The 19,119-nt window shown below is 45.8% G+C and overlaps 1 protein-coding gene across 2 annotated transcripts in view; it reads right to left on the bottom strand.

Annotated features, from left to right (window-relative positions):
- Nucleotides 1-19,119, bottom strand: part of LOC119389323 (transcriptional adapter 2-alpha) — a 193,802-nt gene that overhangs the window by 150,221 nt on the left and 24,462 nt on the right. For both annotated transcript variants that reach the window (XM_037656528.2, XM_037656531.2), the window contains exon 3: nucleotides 16,603-16,700. In XM_037656528.2, the coding sequence (XP_037512456.1) occupies nucleotides 16,603-16,700 (98 nt within the window). The remainder of the gene's footprint in view (nucleotides 1-16,602; nucleotides 16,701-19,119) is intronic.

Genomic DNA, 19,119 nt, shown 5'->3' with positions numbered 1-19,119 from the left:
ACCTACCTGGACACGGGGAAATCAGGGCAGTCGGGAGAGCCTCAACTTCGAACAGTGCATATCAAGATGACAGCTTATCACCCGCAAATGAATGGGCTCACTGAACACCTCAACAAGACTACTGCAGACATGCTTTGCATGTATGTCGATGTGGAGCAGTAAAATTGGGACAAAATTTTGCTGTATGTCACATTCATGTACTGCCCGCCAGGAAACAACGAGAATGACTCCGTTCAGACTGATCCATGGTCAAGAAGTAACTACAATGCTTGATGCTATGCTGCCTTATGATTACAATGATTCGGAAACAGATGCCACAGGTCTCACTGAGCTCGCAGAGGAGGCAAGACAGCTTGCCCGCGTCAGAGTTACTAGCCAGTATGAACATGATGGCCAACGGTACAATCCCCGCCTACGATTTGTAGCTTATACTGTACACCAGGAATAAGAGTCTGGATATGGTCCCCTGTACGACGGCGAAGCCTATTGGAGAAACTTCTACGCCGATACTCTGGATCATACAGTATAACCTCATTACAACGGATCTGCTTACAACAGACATTCGGATACTACAGACCAATTTGCGGGGTTATGCCAATCTCCCTATCTGTTCAACTAATTGAGCTTCGTTTACAACGGATTCTGGTACAACGCACATTCGGATATAATTGACTAAAATGTGAGGCCAGCAAGGTGGCCAAGACCCCTTTACAGCGGACTTTATTACCACAGACATTCCAAATTCAATAACTTCCGACTTCAAATATCGGTTGGCCTAATTTCGGGACGGGAACAGTGTGCCGGATATCGACGTGCCGATTTAAGAACAAAGGCCAGCGATCTCCGGTCTGTCAATGATCAGTTATGCCTAGCCGCGGCAATAAAAAATCGGCTCGCAGCGTGCTTGGTCTTGCGTTTTGGGGTGCTGACGCACGAAATTGCTAGCCAGTGCCACCGCTGCTCCGAGCTGTCGCTGCACAGTGAGCTCGGCAGGGGGGTACACTGCCAAAGCGTAAATGGCCATCCGCGGTTCCGAGGAGCCAGCGGGCGATGTGATTCCTTGCTTGCGACGGGGCACATTGCGGCTTCTTCGTTGTTCTTGCCCGCAAAGTTCGAATTCGTCTCATACATGGGCGCCGTGAGCGTAGTTAGGCCTAGCCACGACTTCGAGCAGAAAGCTGGGCTGCAATGTGCATGGCCGCAGTGCCCGATGTTTCAAAGTACGTCAAGCCAGATCGCGAGTACAAAGAGTTGTCCCTGGATGGTCTTCTTCACGAGGTACGAAGTGCTGATGAGCAGAACCCCTAACCGCGGGTGCGACGAGTCCGAGACGCGCGACTGCGATGTTCGTGACGAGTGCGGCGCGATATCGTAATCTGACGATTGACCTTCCGCTTGAAGCTGCCGAAGTAAAGCGTAATAATATTCTAAATGATTGTCGACCTGTGAACACAGAACGAGTGCGAACGCGTCACTAAGTCGTCGCGTCACAATTTTCGAGAGCCGTGATCACGTGACGCACAAGTAGCAGACGACGCTCTCCCGGAGCGAGCATTGGTCCAATGGCGAGACGTGCTGGAGCAACATGGCAGAAGCAGCCAATCGGAAGCCTCGAAACGAACGTCAAATGTTTGCTTTTTGTACACTTGTTTCTGAATGAAGGAGCGGGGAACTTGAATAGCTGAAGCGGGGAATTTGAATACTGAGAAATGTTCTTTCTAACGAGCCCAGAATGGCGGTGCCTGGTTGTCCCGTTGTGGAGCTATAAATTTTTGAAAAACGCTGTTCTGTCTTTTTTTTCTTTTTTTGCGATTTCCGAATTCTTGCCACCCTGGCAGGCGCAACAAATCTTTTACAGCACTTCTATGTAGCTTCCGTTCTTTGACCGCATATGTGACTCGTAATTCTCTCCGGTTATAAGAGACCCATTCAGCGTTTACATAAAAGTCTGTTGCAACAGTACCTGGATTTGACATACTCCCTTTACAACAGACCAAAATCCTCTTCACTGTGAAGGTCCGTTGTAATGAGGTTATACTGTATAAAGTTCTATGCCATCTCAGCAGCATCACCTATGAGGTCGTTGCTGATGGTTCACTTTGTTCAAAACGCCGTCAGCATCTACCTGAGACAGTGCACGTCGTGCGCATGAAGCCGTATCTTTCAGACTGATGTGAACATCAACTGCTACTTGGTGAGCATCGAGATGATGCTCGCTCTGGAGAGGGTAATGCCGCGTCCCTATTTGTGCCCAGCTATGCGTTGGCACCGAGAAAGACAACGACCCATCCACTCGAGAAGCACAGCACGATTAACAGAAGAATAAGGCATTCTTGGGGGTTGCACATGCGCAATAAGGGTGGTCACGCCGCACACCACCACCACCACCACCGGACTGAACTCTGCTATAAGATGCTTCACATCTAAAATTCACACCATCTCCCGCTAAAGGGGACCATGAGGCGATGCGAAGCAGTGTTTCGGCATGTAGAGCCCGCGTTTCAGAGGGGGAGTGGTGAGGGGAGAAAGGGGAGAGGGGAAATGGAGAGGGGAAGTGGAGAGGGGAGGGGGAGGGGAAGTGGAGAGGGTTTGCGCATGCGCAGTAAGGGTGGTCACGCCGCACATCACCACCACCACCACCGGATTGAACTCCGCTATAAGATGCCTCACATCTAAAAATCAACATAAGTGGTTACGTGCTTGCATCAAGAGCGCAAATTATGCGCCTTTGAAGGAGCAAAAATTACGTCAATGTCTGTTCTGAAAGACAAGCGATATCAACCTGAGAACGAGAGCTGGCTCCTGGCCGTGGACATGCATTATTAATTGCTGGGGCTTTACGTGCTAGATGGACGGCATATATGTAGATGGCATTTACTTTTATGTCAACAGAATAGTTGGTTAGCTCAGTTTTTTTTTTCTACATGCACCTACCGTAAAATGCCGAGCAAGTGCCCCCCCCCCCCCCCTACGGTGAAGGATAATCCGAGCAGATTTGGAGGAGGGCACTTGCTCGGTCCTGCAACGAAATTCAAGATGGCGGAGGGAGAGCCGCTAAAAATAAAAAATACACATCCATGTTTCTAATGAAATGCTTTATTTATTTACTGTTTTTATTCCCTCTCATCAATGTCAAACCGTTAAAGGGGTCATGAACCACTTTTCCAAGTAATGATCTAATGACCTCAGTATCGGAGTTTACTGCCTCCCGAATCGATTCCCGCAAAAATTTCTCGAATCCGTCAAGAATCAGCGGAGTTACGGGGGTTTGGCGCAAGCTCCCAGCGCTCTCTCTTTTCTCGTGCCGACGAGCGCACTGGAAGCTAGACAGGGAGGGATGGCACGGGGGAAAGAAGTTACGTCAGAGCGCGTCATGAAACATGATCGCTCTCCCGCTGTGATTCGCTTGCGCGAGTGCAGCTACCGTGTACTGAGGAGTGCGGCGCCGGCAAGTGGCGGCACCCCGCGGCAAGAAGCGCATCTGATCCGAATGCCACTCTCGATTTACGTCGGCTATCGGCCAATAAGCATGCTATGTCTTTTGCGACGTAAACTGGCAGATCCGCGACGTCAACGTGCAGACGCCCCGCCCACCGACGAGTGAGAACCGGCCTCTGTTTAAAAAGAGGGCGCCTGAGGAAACGACAACTTCGCGCTCCGCTTGTGGCCTTTACGCGGCGCGCACGACTGTAATATTTGGCAGAGCAGTTCATAGCCGTGTCAGCTTTCCGCAGGATGTGTTTTTTCAGCAAGCCCAAGGGGTGCTTCATGACCCCTTTAAAGCAGCAACCGGTTTGACCAATATACGACCAGCCACATGACAACGGAATTTCATAAACAACATTAGATATGCATTCAGTGTACTCATTCTTGTGGTTCTTTTTACACAAGCGATGCTCGTCTTGAAAAAAAAGTGGCCGCGGTGGAGGAGGGGGAGAGGGGGGCGCTTGCTTGGTCACTGGCGCTTATTTCAGATCTCCCGAAAAAGGGAGTAGGGGCACTTGCTCGGCATTTTAAGGTAGTGTCGACTTCTGACTAGGCAAACAGTGTTACAATACATGACATTGCATATCAAGAACTGAACATGGCGACTTTATTGTTTTGTCTTTTCAGCTTAAATTCAGCCACCTGTATAAGTACCCCCCCCCCCTTCCAGAGAGCCGGTTTTTGCAATAGCGAACCATACTTTGTTGTAGCCAACACGTCAAACTCGGCTAATAGTTTGAAATTTGCTGGCTAATTCTGTCACAAGATATTCAGCATTCAATTTTACTTTTCTGTTTTACAGCTTCAGCACACTGGTGAAAACTAGCAGACTACATGTGGTAGTTGTCGTTTTGTGGCGCAATGTCAGTTGTGCAATTTCTGCGGACAGTACTAGGCCGGCAAGTATTTCTCCCACAGAGAAAGCTTTTGGACAAAAGTGTTTTAAAAGCACGCAGAAACACTACCTACCCAGCATAAAACACCGAGAATGTATACTAGTTATCAACAACAGGCGCATGCTGCGAACGCTGTGTGGACACGCGGGTCGCACCGTGCGAAGGGCAAACGTACCAATGACAGAGCCCGATGGGTCACATTTGTCGAAAGTGTCGCCTGAACGCGTATGGGGTGAGTGATCAGTGGAAAACGCGGCGACAGTGTCACCTCAGTGAGATGGCTTGTGGATGACATTGTCTACACTTTGTGCTCGAAACAAAGATGGGCCAGCGGGCATATGAGTGCAAGCATCATGTAGCCAAGGTAGGGAAGCTCTGGTGTGGGCACTCAACTGCACTGCTGTTACAAGTTCTTATGAAAACGTGTAACAGAGAGACAATTCCTCCAGTCAAAATGGTTAAAAACTGATGCAAGATCTTGTGAATCGCACAGAGGCCACAGAGACAGAGCAAATCATTGAGGAGATGGTACGTGTGGCTGGCAGTTGATAATCAAGTACATCAGGCATTATGAAGCCAACTATTTTTCGAGTCGACTGGGCTGAAGAAATTTATTGTACGATAAAACTGACCGTGTCTGCATTCCTTTGAAATGCTATGTAGTGCTCACATTCAAGAATTGAACAATATTGTCTGGTAAAGTAGCATGTTGTATTTAAAAAATTATGGTCACTGACCAAGTCACAAAATACAATTATTTTAACATTTCAGAACCTGCACAGGTTCCTTGTTCACAATGCAGTGGATGTAGTGGCGCTGTATAGTTAAATACACAGCATGATGTGACATGATGAAGGGGCATGGCATGTATTTGTATGTTCTGTTTAACCCCGTACAAGGTCCAAGCAGCAGTTTCTTTTTCTATGATTGCAGCAGTTTCCCAAGCGATCAAGTGACGAGTTTTGAGTACATGTTCCACAACTGCATTGGACTTGTGGTGATGATATTTAACGTCATGTTCTTTCAGTTGTCAAGTGAAGGCTTGAGTTTCAGCAAGGTAACAGAAATGGCATTCTTTGCTTGGGATCTTATAGATTACCCCAGGCACTTTTCTTCCACAGCCAGTCTGGAGGTAAGCGCGCAAACACGTACAGTTTCTATACAGTAACGGCAACACCACCCCCGTATTCTGTAATTACTTGTTTTGCCAGTATGAAGCTGTGGAGGCAGTACAAGGGTGGAAGTGGTAGTGATGCAGAACTATCGATAGCGCTATCGATAATAAGTTTGACAGTACTACCGATAGTATAGCGTCAACCATGCGAACTCTTTGCAGCATAAGCTGGGTTCCCCAGATGTGTGGAGCAGGCTGAAGAAAGTTCAGATGCTTGCGCTCCTTCACCACAATTCTTGGCTGACACATGACAATTCACTTGAATTATTCAGGTGTACAGGAAACAAGATAAGTACATTTGACGGTGCTGTGCCACTTCAAATTTATATTGTATTTTGTGATGTCAAAATAGAAATATCAAGAACTAGGTTTGTTAACTGAAAGGAGTAAGTGGTTACTTTTGAATATGAATTTATTGATGGACATATTCCTACATTTTCACTGCTGAAATAATTTTTATTTCGCCAGAAAATTGCTCATAAATTAACTAAACTGAGCATTGCTGATCTATTGCAAATGCTTTTTGGCAATATCGCCGGCCAGCAGCAGCATATTTATTCACAGCACTATTGATAGTAATGTCGGTAGTAATACTACCGACGGTACTATCAATTGTACTATTGATAATACTCTCAATATTTTATTGATAGTAGTACCATCGATAGTTTCATTACGCTATAGACAGTTCAGAAAACTATCAACACTATTGATAGTCAATTTGCCGATAGTTTTTCATCACTAGGAAGCGGGCTTCAGTCTAGGGAGCAGGAATAATGCTGTTTTGGAACAGCTTTAGAGCGGTAAAAGGGGAGTTTTGCAGCAGCTTTGGTGCATCAAATGGTGTGCTTTGGAGCAATGCAAGTTAGTTTTAGAACAGATTTCCAGGATCAAACACCATTGTTAATTGAAGTATTTTATTTCTGGTAAACAAAATTTCCAATGGTTTTTCCTAAACATTGAATAGTTACGAATCAGCCACACTTACCAAAAATTATATATATATATAACAGAAGGAAAGGAGATCGCTTTTAAGGGCTCGTTTTTCTTTGTTAAATGCAATATTAATGAGAACTAACAGACAATAATGCCAAGGAAAGTATAGGGGTTGTTATTTGTAGTAGTTAGGATATAAATGTGAAGAAATCGAAGTGGACAAAAAGATAACTTGTCGCCGGCAGGGACCGAACCTGCGACCTTCGAATAATGCGTCCGATGCTCTACCACTGAGCTAAGGCTCAGTGGTAGAGCAACAGTTTACTGTTGTATATGATCAGTTTCCTGAAGGCACTACACTGTTCGACAAGTCGTTCGACGTGCCCCTACCCACGGGCCATGTCAAAAGTATAATTTTCTTTGCTCCAAATGGACATACCCGAAAACGAATTCGCACTATATTTCTGGCGTAAGATTTCATTCTATTAATGCAAAAAATGGAGCATGAATGACTTCACAATAAATAGGTATTTAATTACAATTGAATTAGAATTAATTACTACAACACACATAAATTAATGCATTATGACATTATTTTTGTTGGAATGGAATATCGAGTGCCTTGAAGTAACGTTGTACCGATTTGACGCATTTACACAGTTCTTCATAGGTGGCGTCTGAAAGGGTTAAGGTGCCATAGCCGATGAGAACCGAGAGGAAAATAGAGATAAGCAACGCACCGCATAGCTAAACCTGACTACACTTGACATATATTTTTGTTTCAAATGTTCACATTGACAAAATACAACTGCCGACATGTACAAATGAGAAGACTAGAGAACTGAGACGTCCACTTTTACTGCTATGGCAATTATATAGACACTCTGCCGTCTTTTCCCATATAAAGTCTAAGTTGGTAACATTGCCTCACGCATCGTATGTTCCACGCGCAAATAAAAAAGCGTGCAAGCGCTGGAGACAAAGCCGGCTGAAGCAGTGATGAAAAGAGCAGGACATCGCAGTTGCAGTGCGATAACATCACTCCGCATGCGACACCTGCCATCGATGGCTTCTCAAGCAGAGAGGAAACGCCCCGCCTGTCTCTCATCGGGCGAAGGAGCATGAAGGAAGCCGGGGGGGGGGGGGTCGCTTGAGCAGCAACTGTGAACTTTGATCATAAGGGCGCAGTCACTAGCACTGATGCACGCGCTATCTCAGTAGACATCAGCAGGCAGCTCTTATATGTTGTGGGGATCCGAGGCGCGCCCGAAGCCACTGCGCGGGCATTTCGCCATTCCGCGAATCCTTTCCCTCTCCCGTTCTCCCGCGACGGCAAGTGGCGCCATCTTGCGCTACGCACCGGCTCTCGTGGTGGCGCTGCACGCGGTCTTGGAGCAGCGAAATTCAGCGCGACGGACGCGCGTGCACGCCGGGACGAACTCTCTCTCTCCTCGGATGCCGCTGGGCAAGCACGCGTTTCCTTCTGGCCCGACGTCCCCTTTCGGAATCGCCGGGCTGTAGCCTGCCTGGGTGCCTCGGCACCCTTCCAGGCGTGTTTACCCCAGTGTTAGCTCCGGTTCGTACGTTAAGCCAAAGAGCGGTGCCTAGTGCTCGTGCGCGGTCGTACCACGCCGAGCCGCACTTGCCGGAGGCCCACGCGTACGGAGATTGCCCTAACTCTCGCGACCAGGCCCAGTGGTCATCGCGAGAGTGCGCAGCATAGCCGCGAGGGACCTTTTTCCCGAGCGGCGTGTCAAAGCTCGCCATTGCCAGCTGCGACGTGCTGGCGGTCCCCCTTGGTGTATCGTCCGCGTGGGAGGCCCGTTGCTTCCCCGTGCCCCGGGAGCGGATGCTGTACTGTGTGTGTTGGGGTGCCGCAGAAGGCAAATAAAGTGTTTGTGTGTGTATGTTATCTCGAACACTGTGTTTATGCCGCGCGGCGCTCAACGCCTTTGCTAGCTGAGCGCGCGCGGAGCTGTGCGCTAAACGTAAGCAGGCAACGGTAGACGCGGCCCTGTGGCTCGCTAAGCCTGAACCCGCAGTAGTCTTCGGCTCCGGTGAGCATCGAGGCTACCACAATGTGCTGCTCTTTCACCGCTTACTTTGCGTTGGGTGTTCGCCCCATCACGGACAACAGCGACACATGAAGGCACCAAAGACCTGGGAGCAGCTTCGGTGCAGCACTTCCACCCCTGAGGTGCATTGCTGGAACTATCTGGCTTTTTCTCGGTGCCCAATTTCTTCAAAGAAACAAGTCACATCAATCGTGAAAGTGGCTTGTTGCCAGACACACCGGATTTCAAACTTTAGTTTTCAATAAATTTCTGCAATGTATTTTTATTTTTCGTGCCTGCCAAGTATTGTGAAGTGACTGCGAGTGTGTGTGGCGCTTCTGGCCAGTAGCACCTACACTGGGATGTTCTGGTGCAGCGTTCAGGCACTGCACACGTGGAACACTGTCGTGTGCTATATTGCAGTCTTGAAAGGCTGCCGGTGTGTCGTTTCGCTACTTCTCTGTTATTGAGGAAATTTGGGTGAAGTGGCAGAACATTTCTTGGCAAAATCTCATAATTAATCACAAGCGTCCTCCGCTGTTGCGTGCAGCAATCATTTCCATTCGAAAGACTTTAACGCACGAAAAAAAAAAAATGACTGGTTCCCATCACCAACTGTATTCAAGGGATATCCCTCTAGAAGCAAACTATAAAGATATGAAAGCTCAAAATTCTGCCTGTGTCAGCAAGCGAGCAGATGAAATGCAGAGCGGCAAGGTCATGAGCATGCTATTTTAGAGTCGCTCAGCAGGAACCCGGTAAATGCACACAAATAAGCAATGATGCACAGAGAGCAAGTCAGTGCATTTCACTGATAGTGAGATTTCATTCACAGGTAGCATACCATCGCTCTGCTTGTTGAAAAGCACTTACAACAAGCCAAAAGAAAAATGGTCTTTCTCGGATACTTTTTGTTTGTTCATATACTTGGCGTTTGCAGATTTTGCCGTGCCGGAGAACAAAACAGGAACGGCTGGTAGTGTTGCGGCACCTGTCGGAGCAGATCTCAACCGTGATACGCTTGGGCTCCAATGCACGACGGCGCACTCTGTCAAAGTTAAGTGCGCAGGCTACAGGGAAGGTAGCGCAGCTAAGCCTGTTGAGTGAGCTGCCGTTGCCAGTGATGGCTGTGCAGTCGACAAGTTAACCCTTTCAGGGTCAGTGACATACATGTACATCCTCCACGGACACCTTCATGTACGTCATCGCTTGTATGTCTAAAAGCCCGCCTTTTTCTATCATTTCTCTCACTTGGCATCTGCTGCCAGATTGCAGGAATACATGGAATTTTTTTCTTGCGCCGATGTCTCTCTGGTGTTTTTTATGCACCAGAGAGACAGGGGTGCACTGGCTAGGTTGAGTTTTGTCCTTTGGGTCGTTCCCACTTTTCGAGCCCGTGGAACTGATGTGACCACCTTTTACTCTCTCGCTTATTGCTCCCCGGGGCGCAATCACGCCTGTTTCCATTCAGGCGCTGACTGACACAAACGATACCACTGTGGTTGTGTTTCCTGTCTTGGGAACTCGCAAAAACCCCTTCCGTCTCGTTGACGATAAGACGAAGGATTATTATAGGTTTCCAACTTGTTTTTGCTTTCCGGACACGCGCACAACCATGCAGTTTTCTTCAGTGCGCTCTCCCGTGCAGTTCGCTTGCACTATGGAGATGCGCGCCAAATTCTCTGCTGCGAGTTCAGCAGCAATTCGGAGGAATCCACTGCCGAATCAGAATCTGATTCATCTGCCGTCATACGAGGAGTTACAAGTTAAGACTCAAATGTTGATAAGCGAGGTACATCTGAAAAGCGTGCGCGGATGCTAACTTGATCAAATGCGACTTTCCTTCCTCCGTGTTTGCACTTTACACCACTTTGTGGACTTATTTTAGTATATCTGTGAACTACACACGTTTAGTGCAACAGATTATTTTTTAACAGTCATATGAGCTTTTTTTTTTAATTTATCTTACTGTTACTCATAAATAAACTATGTGTATGTACAACAGAAACAACTTTTTGTCACTTTATGGTCACCTCAAAAAAATTGCAAAAATATTTTTCTGATGTAGATTCACCTTAAGAATTTAATTCAGCAACAAAAAAAAACTGACCCTTGCAGGTCGCATTTGGGAAAAAATTCGACCCTCAAAAGGTGAAGGGGGAAAGGCACTGCTGAGAAGGAGGGTAACATAATTTCTCGTAGCTGTGCGTCGCTTAATTTATGGCGTGAATGACCTCATGATGCTGTAGTCTAAACTTATGCCAACATCTACGCACAAACCAGCTGAGGACAAAAACAACTGTAGACAGCGTTTGCCTCGTCTGCTCCACGCCTACATGTTTGCATTAAGTATGTATGACCAACTAGCTCAAACCAAAGCTTTGCTGTAGCCTAAACGCTGACAAAATGTGAACAAACCGTTTCAGTGTTCCTTTAAAAAGGCCAAAAACTGGCCAAAATGTGTCATTAGATCTTGGGGGAAATAAAAATACCGTGGATTACAGTGACAGATTCAAGCATCCTTTTCGCGATCCGAGTAGGATGTGTATTTTTTAGGGATGGGCGAATATTCGGGCGTTTCGAATATTCGAACGAATATTACAGTATTTGAATTCGCTTCGATACAAATTCAGATTATTAGAAATTTCGAAGTATTCGAAATGAACGAATATATGTATACATTTGATTGCACATAGCCCCCTGTAAAGGTGGTTTCACTGCAGCGTCTGGTTGCTGTGCTGTGAAACAACCCATCCAGGGGAACTCTGCACTGCCGCAAAGCCACACTTCAAGGTTAAATGTACATTTTTTTTTTTTTACCTTTAAAAGCGTGTTATATGGGCTTATATGCCCTAAGTATAGTCATTTTTAAATTGTAACGTCCACTTATAACTTGCACCCTATTCAAGTCTTGATACTATTCAAGGCTGCTTCATTTCAACCAAAAAAGTGACATTCACTCATACCTAGTTCCAATCCTTAAAACTATTGTGCAAGGGTCATGACAAAAATGCTCATTTTTCTTAATATTATGCGGTAAATACTATTCGAACTATTCGATTCGAAATTATTCGACCAAGTCACTATTCGCTTCGGATTCGCTTCGAACCTGACATACACTATTAGCCCATCCCTAGTATTTTTAAATCGCATTCAAAAGTCGCAAGAAACTGGTATGTCGCCTAGCCAAGCGGAAGAGCCTTGAAGCTGAATTATGGAGTCTTTGCTAACTTTGGCGTAAGTAGTCTGATGCTTTCATGTGTACGACATTTAGTGCTCAAAATTAAAGTATGTATATTATTATTCATCCCCGCTCTATTCTGTGCTGCTTACGAAGCAAAAAAAGTTGCACGCTGAGAAGCAGCGCTGCCTTCGCGGCAGCTAGTGGAACATGTCGAGCTGTGGCGCATGTGTGGAGAGCACATATCTGCAGCGAACCACCCACAGAAACATGAACCACTCGCGCACTCAGCGTTTGCAGCACGTGTTTTGTGCCATAGAGTTTCATGCTATAAGTCTAGATGGGAATCTGGTGATGCAATCGTTCAACCACCATGGGAATGATGGGAAGTACAGGCTTTGGATTTGATTGCGTTAGCTAGCAAAATTCTACAGGTCTTTCTCTACAGTTTCAGTTTCGTTCTTCACGCAGTGTGGGTAGTGGAGTGCGCTGCAAAACACTCAAGCGATGCCTTTGTTGTTGAAAGAGCCTGAAGACTGCTAAGTCTCTTGGTTTGTTGCGACGCTGTGGCTTTAAGGTTGTATTTGAAAGTTTTAGCAAAGCGTCGTACACGCACCGCTGCGCGTAGCTGTAGCGTCCCATGCTAGTGCAGAAAATTGCATAGAGCTCATATTTTTTTTTATAAGCACGTCTTGCTCAGACGCAGTCAACTCGCCTGCAAAACAATGACGAAGCAAAGTAGGCGCACCTTTACGCTCCTCTGACTCGGATTTAAAACGGAACGAGAGATGTGTTGGGGCACGGCCGCTGGATAAAAAGCGCACGTGTGCGGCCTGCCGCGTGCTCCGAAACCGGCGTGACGGGCCTAGTTTCCCGGACCACCGCCGCGGCGCCACCGGGCGGGGACGGGTTTCGCGAGCGCCCGCGGGATCACATGCGCGGCGCGCTTGCGGCAGTTATGCTTGAGCGCGTGCGTCTTCATGTGACGCCCGAAATCTTCCTCTAAAATTTATCTAGCGTGTACACATCAGTTAATTACCGATATTTCTTGTACATACTTGCAGCGCTTGGGAATTTTTGTTCTTGCCTTGCCAAAGATGCAACTTCGCGCACCGATCGCTTTTTGTGGAAGTAATCACGTGGGCATATTTTTCTGGTATCCTAGAAGACCACAACTAACCAACCTGGAGGCGCTGCACCTTTCCTGGTGCATCGAAATTCTTTATTTTGGCTCTGAGTATGTTGCTTCAGATTTAATCATTTCATTTCAAAAACGTGATCTCAGAAACTGCAGCGGCCACTGTTTATTTGACACAAAATAAGAAAAACTCCTTCCTTCCTCCAAGCATGTTTATAGTACACATACGGTACGGTATCGCATGCAACTGCCATGAAATAATGCTTATCATATGTGCGACCATCTCATAGAAGGAGATTCGAGTCACTTTGAAATTTCAGTGACTGCATCTTCAATACTGACAATTGGGGGAGCTGTTACGGATTAATTAATATGGAAACGGTCAGACGGAAAGAGTGGTTAAGAGCCTGAAAAACACACGAACACAACTGCTTGCATTCCTGCGCTTTTCAGTATTTCTGTCTCTTCCCGTTACGCCGTTTTCATGATCATGCAACGAATTCAACAGTGAACATAAAATCTGGACAAAATGTGAGAAGTTATTTTATTTATTATGAATTCAGGGCTCATCCCTGCTAGCTGCAAACGGCGGCTTGTTGCAAACGTTGTTGAAATCCAGCAGCCGTGACACGTACCACCTTCCCGTTTTCTCTTATCTCTCGTTTTTTTTTTAGTTCCCACCTTTCAGCCCGCGGCACCTTTGTGATCGGTTCCGGTTCTTTATGAACGCTGTCGCGTTGCGGTAGCGTGCGTTGCCCCGCAATGCCATGTGGTACTGATGTTAGTTGCCGTGAAAAGCACGTGTATCCCTTTTATTCAGAGAGTTGGGTTGTCTGTGGTCATTAGCGGTACGGGGCACAGACTCAAACTTACCTCAGCAAAACATGCGGAGTCAAAAAAAGTGCAGAAAAGCGGCTGGTCGACGACAAGACTTCATTTGAAACAAATATACGTGGCAGCCAACACACACATTGCGAGCGACTCACAGGGACAAAGTTAAGGTGGGTCGCTTTTGACAGCTATACGGTAAACAACAACAAAAAAAAAGTGTGTGTGTGGGGGGGGGGGGTTCCAGACCAAGACATAACTCAAGATACAAAACCATATCGTGGTTTTGTATCTTGAGTTAAAGAAAATTTCAGTTGTAGCTTGATTTTTCGAGATATTAGTCACTCCAGTGATCGGCCTTATATATACATCAATTTGATGACATTGCCCTGCTAAGAACTGTCAAGAATATTTGCAAGCCACTTCTAATGAATATATAATTCCGCAGCCTTTTCAACAAAGTTACGACGAGTGCGTCACTATATTTGTAGAATCCGCTAGTATCAAGCATCCGAAGCTGAACTACTTTTCGGCACAGTATCACGTATCAGACATCACGAAAAAGATTCAACGTAAGTTTTTACATGCACTTCCTGTGTATAAAGAACATGAACGCGTATTGTCAGATGTTTCAAATAAATACTTGTCAAGCATTTTCAGAAAGGTGCTGAAGAAATGTCACGGAAATTAATATGTTAAAATCACAAACGATGCATTCATTACACGCACACAAATATAACAACCACTTTTTCACACATTCAGCGCCATATAATGTTACTACGCGCATTGTGGAATATTCTTTCAGACACAAAGCAAAAAGTTAGTCCTGGAAAAAAATACCAGGAGCTCGGCACGTACACGGAAACTTAAGCGGCTATTTAACCAGATTACGCGAACGGACTCAACTGAATGCATGATATGTGACTGCGATAGATGAGATAGAAAAAAAAAACCGCTTAGAACAGCTGAGTGAGATCGCTGTTGTGACCACCACCAACTATTTTGCTGCGGCTGCTGCCCCAACAGAGCCGCCGGCACTCGTTTCCCCTTCCCCGCCCCGTCGCGCCGCAGCGGCCGCAACTGCAACTAGGGCCAACACGCGCTCTCCCATAGAAAACCGCCCGACGCGGCAGGCCGTACCGTGCGCTTTTTATCCAGCGGCCGTGGTTGGGGGCAGACCACTGGGACAGATGAACCTGGCGTCGCAGCAGATGATATGTTAAGAACAGGCTAGTAGCATAGCGCGGGAAGACACACGGACAAAGAAGAGGTACGATACGAACAATACAAGTGTTCGTATCGTACCTCTTCTTTGTCCGTGTGTCTTCCCGCGCTATGCTACTAGCCTGTTCAAGATGTACCAACAAGCCCATATCGGTACCCTAGTCGATATGTTAAGTGTTTCTCAATACAGTATTTTTATTTTGATAAATAGATGATGCGTACTTTCAAGGGAAAAACAAGCGTGTTTGTTTTCAAGGGTTGTAAAAATTTAATTCATTATTTGGTGATGCCAAATGTGGAACACAATTGCAGAGCAATGTATACCCTGGTGGCTGTCCAGGCTTCACTTCAATCACATGCAAACTTTCTGCAATAAGTTTTACATACGAAAGAATTAAGTAAATTTTAGTTGTGAATAACTTGATATCTTTTTGTTTAAAGCTCGGTAAACAAGCGTCGCGAATCTCAAGAATGAAATCCATCCGAAGCGAATCCCAAGTCTGTACTTCCCATCATTCCCATGGTGGTTGAAGCGCTGCTCATGGAGCCCCACACAGACACTAGCGCCAGATTCCCCTCTACGTTTTATCGTAAGAAGTTCTATGGTTGTGTGTATACGACTTCATAATCGTCGCATATCAAAAAATTTGATTACAGTGGACTCTCGTTAAACGGAACGTGAAGGGACCAGAAAAATATGTTCCACTTAAAGGGGCACTGACACAAAATTTCGCGGCCGAGATAGCCTGAGGGATCAATTCCCGTGAACATGCGTATATCATCTGCAAAATATCAACAGTGAATATAGCTTGGAAGGTATTTTAGGTATTTTAAATGAACTTTGAAGTTTGCGTGAGCGCGACACCCTCGCGCTAATGGCACCCTCAAAGGTGACCCTCGGTGACCCCCCTACTTCCCTCACGTGAACAAGTTATGATGACGTCACAGCAGCCATTTCTTTTTTTTGCCGCGTTTGCTCCAGCAGCTTACTTCTCGGCAGCTCTCTGTGTTGACGAGATCGAGCGCTGCACCCACTAGGTGGTGATAGTTGCACCCGGAGGCTTGTAATTCTTGAAACCAAAACTGACAATGGTACGTAATGAGGAGCCTGTAATTAATTATCTGTTGCGCGCTGCAGCAAACACTAACAGGCCCCCAGCAACACATTGCAGTAAAAAAACGCAAGGCCAAAATTTTTGTGTCGGTTTAGGAGAAGTTCCATTTACTGAGAGATGAACAAGGGCGCAGAATACAAGAACATCAGAGGCATTTAAGAGATTTCCATTTACTGAGAGTCTACTGTGTAACTGTTCCGTGATTAGACACTAAAGAAAACAGGTACCATGAAGATTGCTTTCAACTGCACTGATGATGACAGCCACAACATTGCGAACAAAGAGGCGAGGCTGGACCACCCACTCAGTTCCTTGGTTTGCCCATGCAGCTATTTCCTTTGTTAGGACATTCTTGCAGGCTAGTTGGTTCATACTCTGAGTAAAGTTAAATTAGGACAGGCAGCGGGATTAGCATGACACTACGGTTGCAGTTTTAAACTTACTCAAAGCAATTTCTTGACACTGCACATAACAAGCGCTGAAAAGCCAAGGACCAGCACAAAGTGTTCCACTGGAAGAACCTGCAAATACTGCGCATGCAATGAAGCTGCACAACAAGTTCATAATGCAAACCTTTCAGGAGGCCCTGTGGAGCATAGATGTAGTGTTGCAAGTAGTGAGACTCGCATTCCTCTGCACACTTTGAAGCCACCTGCTTTGCAATGTCACCCCTGAAGAGCAAATCAAACAGTCCCTCCATTAACATGTGCACACATCTTTTTAATCATTTCACTTTACAACCTGTGTGCCATGAAATTTTCACTGTTTTTCTGTGCTGTGTGTTTCTTGCTAAGATGCGAGCAAAGCCCGAGTTGATAATGGGCAGCTATCCAGAGCTTGATCAACCCACACCTTTGTGATTATCAGCACAACACAACAGATACCATGGTTAATGTGTGACCAGCACACAAACTGCTGTATCCTCTGGTAACAATAATCACTATCATCTCTATTGAATATGGTGCACTGCCAAGTGGCAAATGGCACCATGAGCGTGACACAACATTCTTCCTGGGAAGGCCATAAGTGCACATTTTACGAGAAAGGAATTGCAAGCAATGGTCAGGCGTACAGAAAGACTGTTTCCAGAGCATTAATAGATACGAAACTATAAACGAATTTGCAGCTGAACGTAATACACTTTCTGTTTGCAGCATGGCAGGAGTGCATCGTACCATTTATAAACGAAAAAGCATATAAAAACTGTTCATCATGCAGCATTGATTTTATGCAAGTCCCACAGACAGTTGCAAACAAATGTCAGAACCCCCCAAAAATTTTGATGTGTTGGTACAAAAAGGGCTGGTGTGCATTTATAATAAAAAATTCACTTGTGCCCACACCCCCCCTGCATAGTTTCTAGTAGAAGAAATTCAAAAGGAACAATAGGTTTGCAAGTGCACAGCTGCGAACTTGTACCACTGTAAATCTACAATGTGGAAATAAGTTGATTAACATAACGTCTCAAAAGGACCCTGAAACAATTTTGAAGATTTTGCATAAACGTATTGAGCCGGTAAAGCAAGTACTAAGAATCATTTGCAGACTGATTTAAGCTCTCAGCATCTACTGTCGAATTTATTACAAGACTTTAAACGTGCCAATCGCTGCAGATCGCAACAGCTCTGCCGAAGGAGTTTTCAACTTCCCGTGTCCTCGTTACGTAGCATTGTTCTATGTTACGTAGCACCGGTGACCGATCTGATTGGGTATGTTAAACCTACGTCACTGAACCTGTGGTGTTACAATGTGCTGCGTGTTGGCATGAGCCGCGCGACAGTGTTTCGTTGTGTGCCACAAATCTGGCAATTGGTGCCTATGAGACAGGCTGCGTTCAATGCAAACGAAAGCAAGATTTTTTTTTTTACTGCTTATTATTGCACGCGCTCTACCGTGTTCTCTGTCTTCTCCTCTTTCCTTTTGTCTTCTGTTAGTTTCAATCACTTCCGGCCCACGACAAGTTGTTTTCTCGCCAACGATCAAGTGCGTAAAGATGTTGAAGAGGTCTCCGGGAAAGCTTTCTGTTGGTCTCTAAGAGGCAGGGGCGTAGCTTCCCATCGACTTCAGAAGAAACTTCGATGACCTTATCTTGGTTCCCGAAGGATCCAGGAGGGCATGCACTGACCAAGACGATAGCTCTTCGGAATTACATTTCTCTCTCAAATCTTTCTACTATTTCTTGTTCCATCTTTTACATCAATCCTTCCGTCCTCTGTTTGTTTCTCCAGATTTCATCTACGCTGAATTGTTGTTCACATTCGGTATTGCCTTCAAGGCTACGTTTTTCAGCTGCAGCCATCGCAATTGGTACAGGCTCTGCTGTGCGCATAAGTCGACGGCCTGCTAATAAGTGTCGTCTTAACTTCTGCTGTGATCGCCTGCATTTCTTCTACCGATGAGACTACATTTCCAATAACTGTTCTCATCGCACGTTGTCGCACATTAGGCTGCCCTTCGCTGTATTTTGATCCACTTTGAAGCACGCTGCATTTGTATCTTCTCAAACCTCGGTGGTATTCAAGGACTTTTGTATTGTGAAGAAGCATCCTCGTTGTCTTCACATGAACGGTCTTGCTTTGTACGACATTTTCTGGTGCGAGCCGTTGTTCGGTCTTTATGTCACTCTTCTCTGTGTTGACGTGAAGCACCGCTGCCTTTGACTTCTGCTCTGTTGTGCGGATATGTTAGCCTGACCTTTATCCGAGTAAAGTCTCTGCTGCAGTCAACTTCTCTTCTACCACCTCTTGCCACTTGCCAATACTGGTCTGATCCAATAATTATGCTTATTTTCATGGAGGTTGTTCTTCTGCATAATCCTTAAGCCAGCTTGAATCCGTCCTCTTCGCATTTCTTTGGCAGTGAGATGAGCAGGAACGGTATCCTTTCTTTTGAAATGATGTCGACCTCCAGTGCTTCTGTTAACACTTCTTCACTACTGTAGGCACTTTTCAGTTTAACTTCAACTGACTTCATGACTCTTTCAGTTTCACTTCCTCCGAAAGAGCCTATTGTGAGCCTTTCTTTAACTTGACAGCCAAGTTCCTCAGACAGGCTTTTCAGAATGAATGACTTTTGGCTGCCTGTATCCAG

This window comes from Rhipicephalus sanguineus, chromosome 4 (assembly GCF_013339695.2).
Source record: "Rhipicephalus sanguineus isolate Rsan-2018 chromosome 4, BIME_Rsan_1.4, whole genome shotgun sequence".
NCBI lineage: Eukaryota > Metazoa > Arthropoda > Arachnida > Ixodida > Ixodidae > Rhipicephalus > Rhipicephalus sanguineus.
This window is presented reverse-complemented; position numbering and strand designations above follow the sequence as displayed.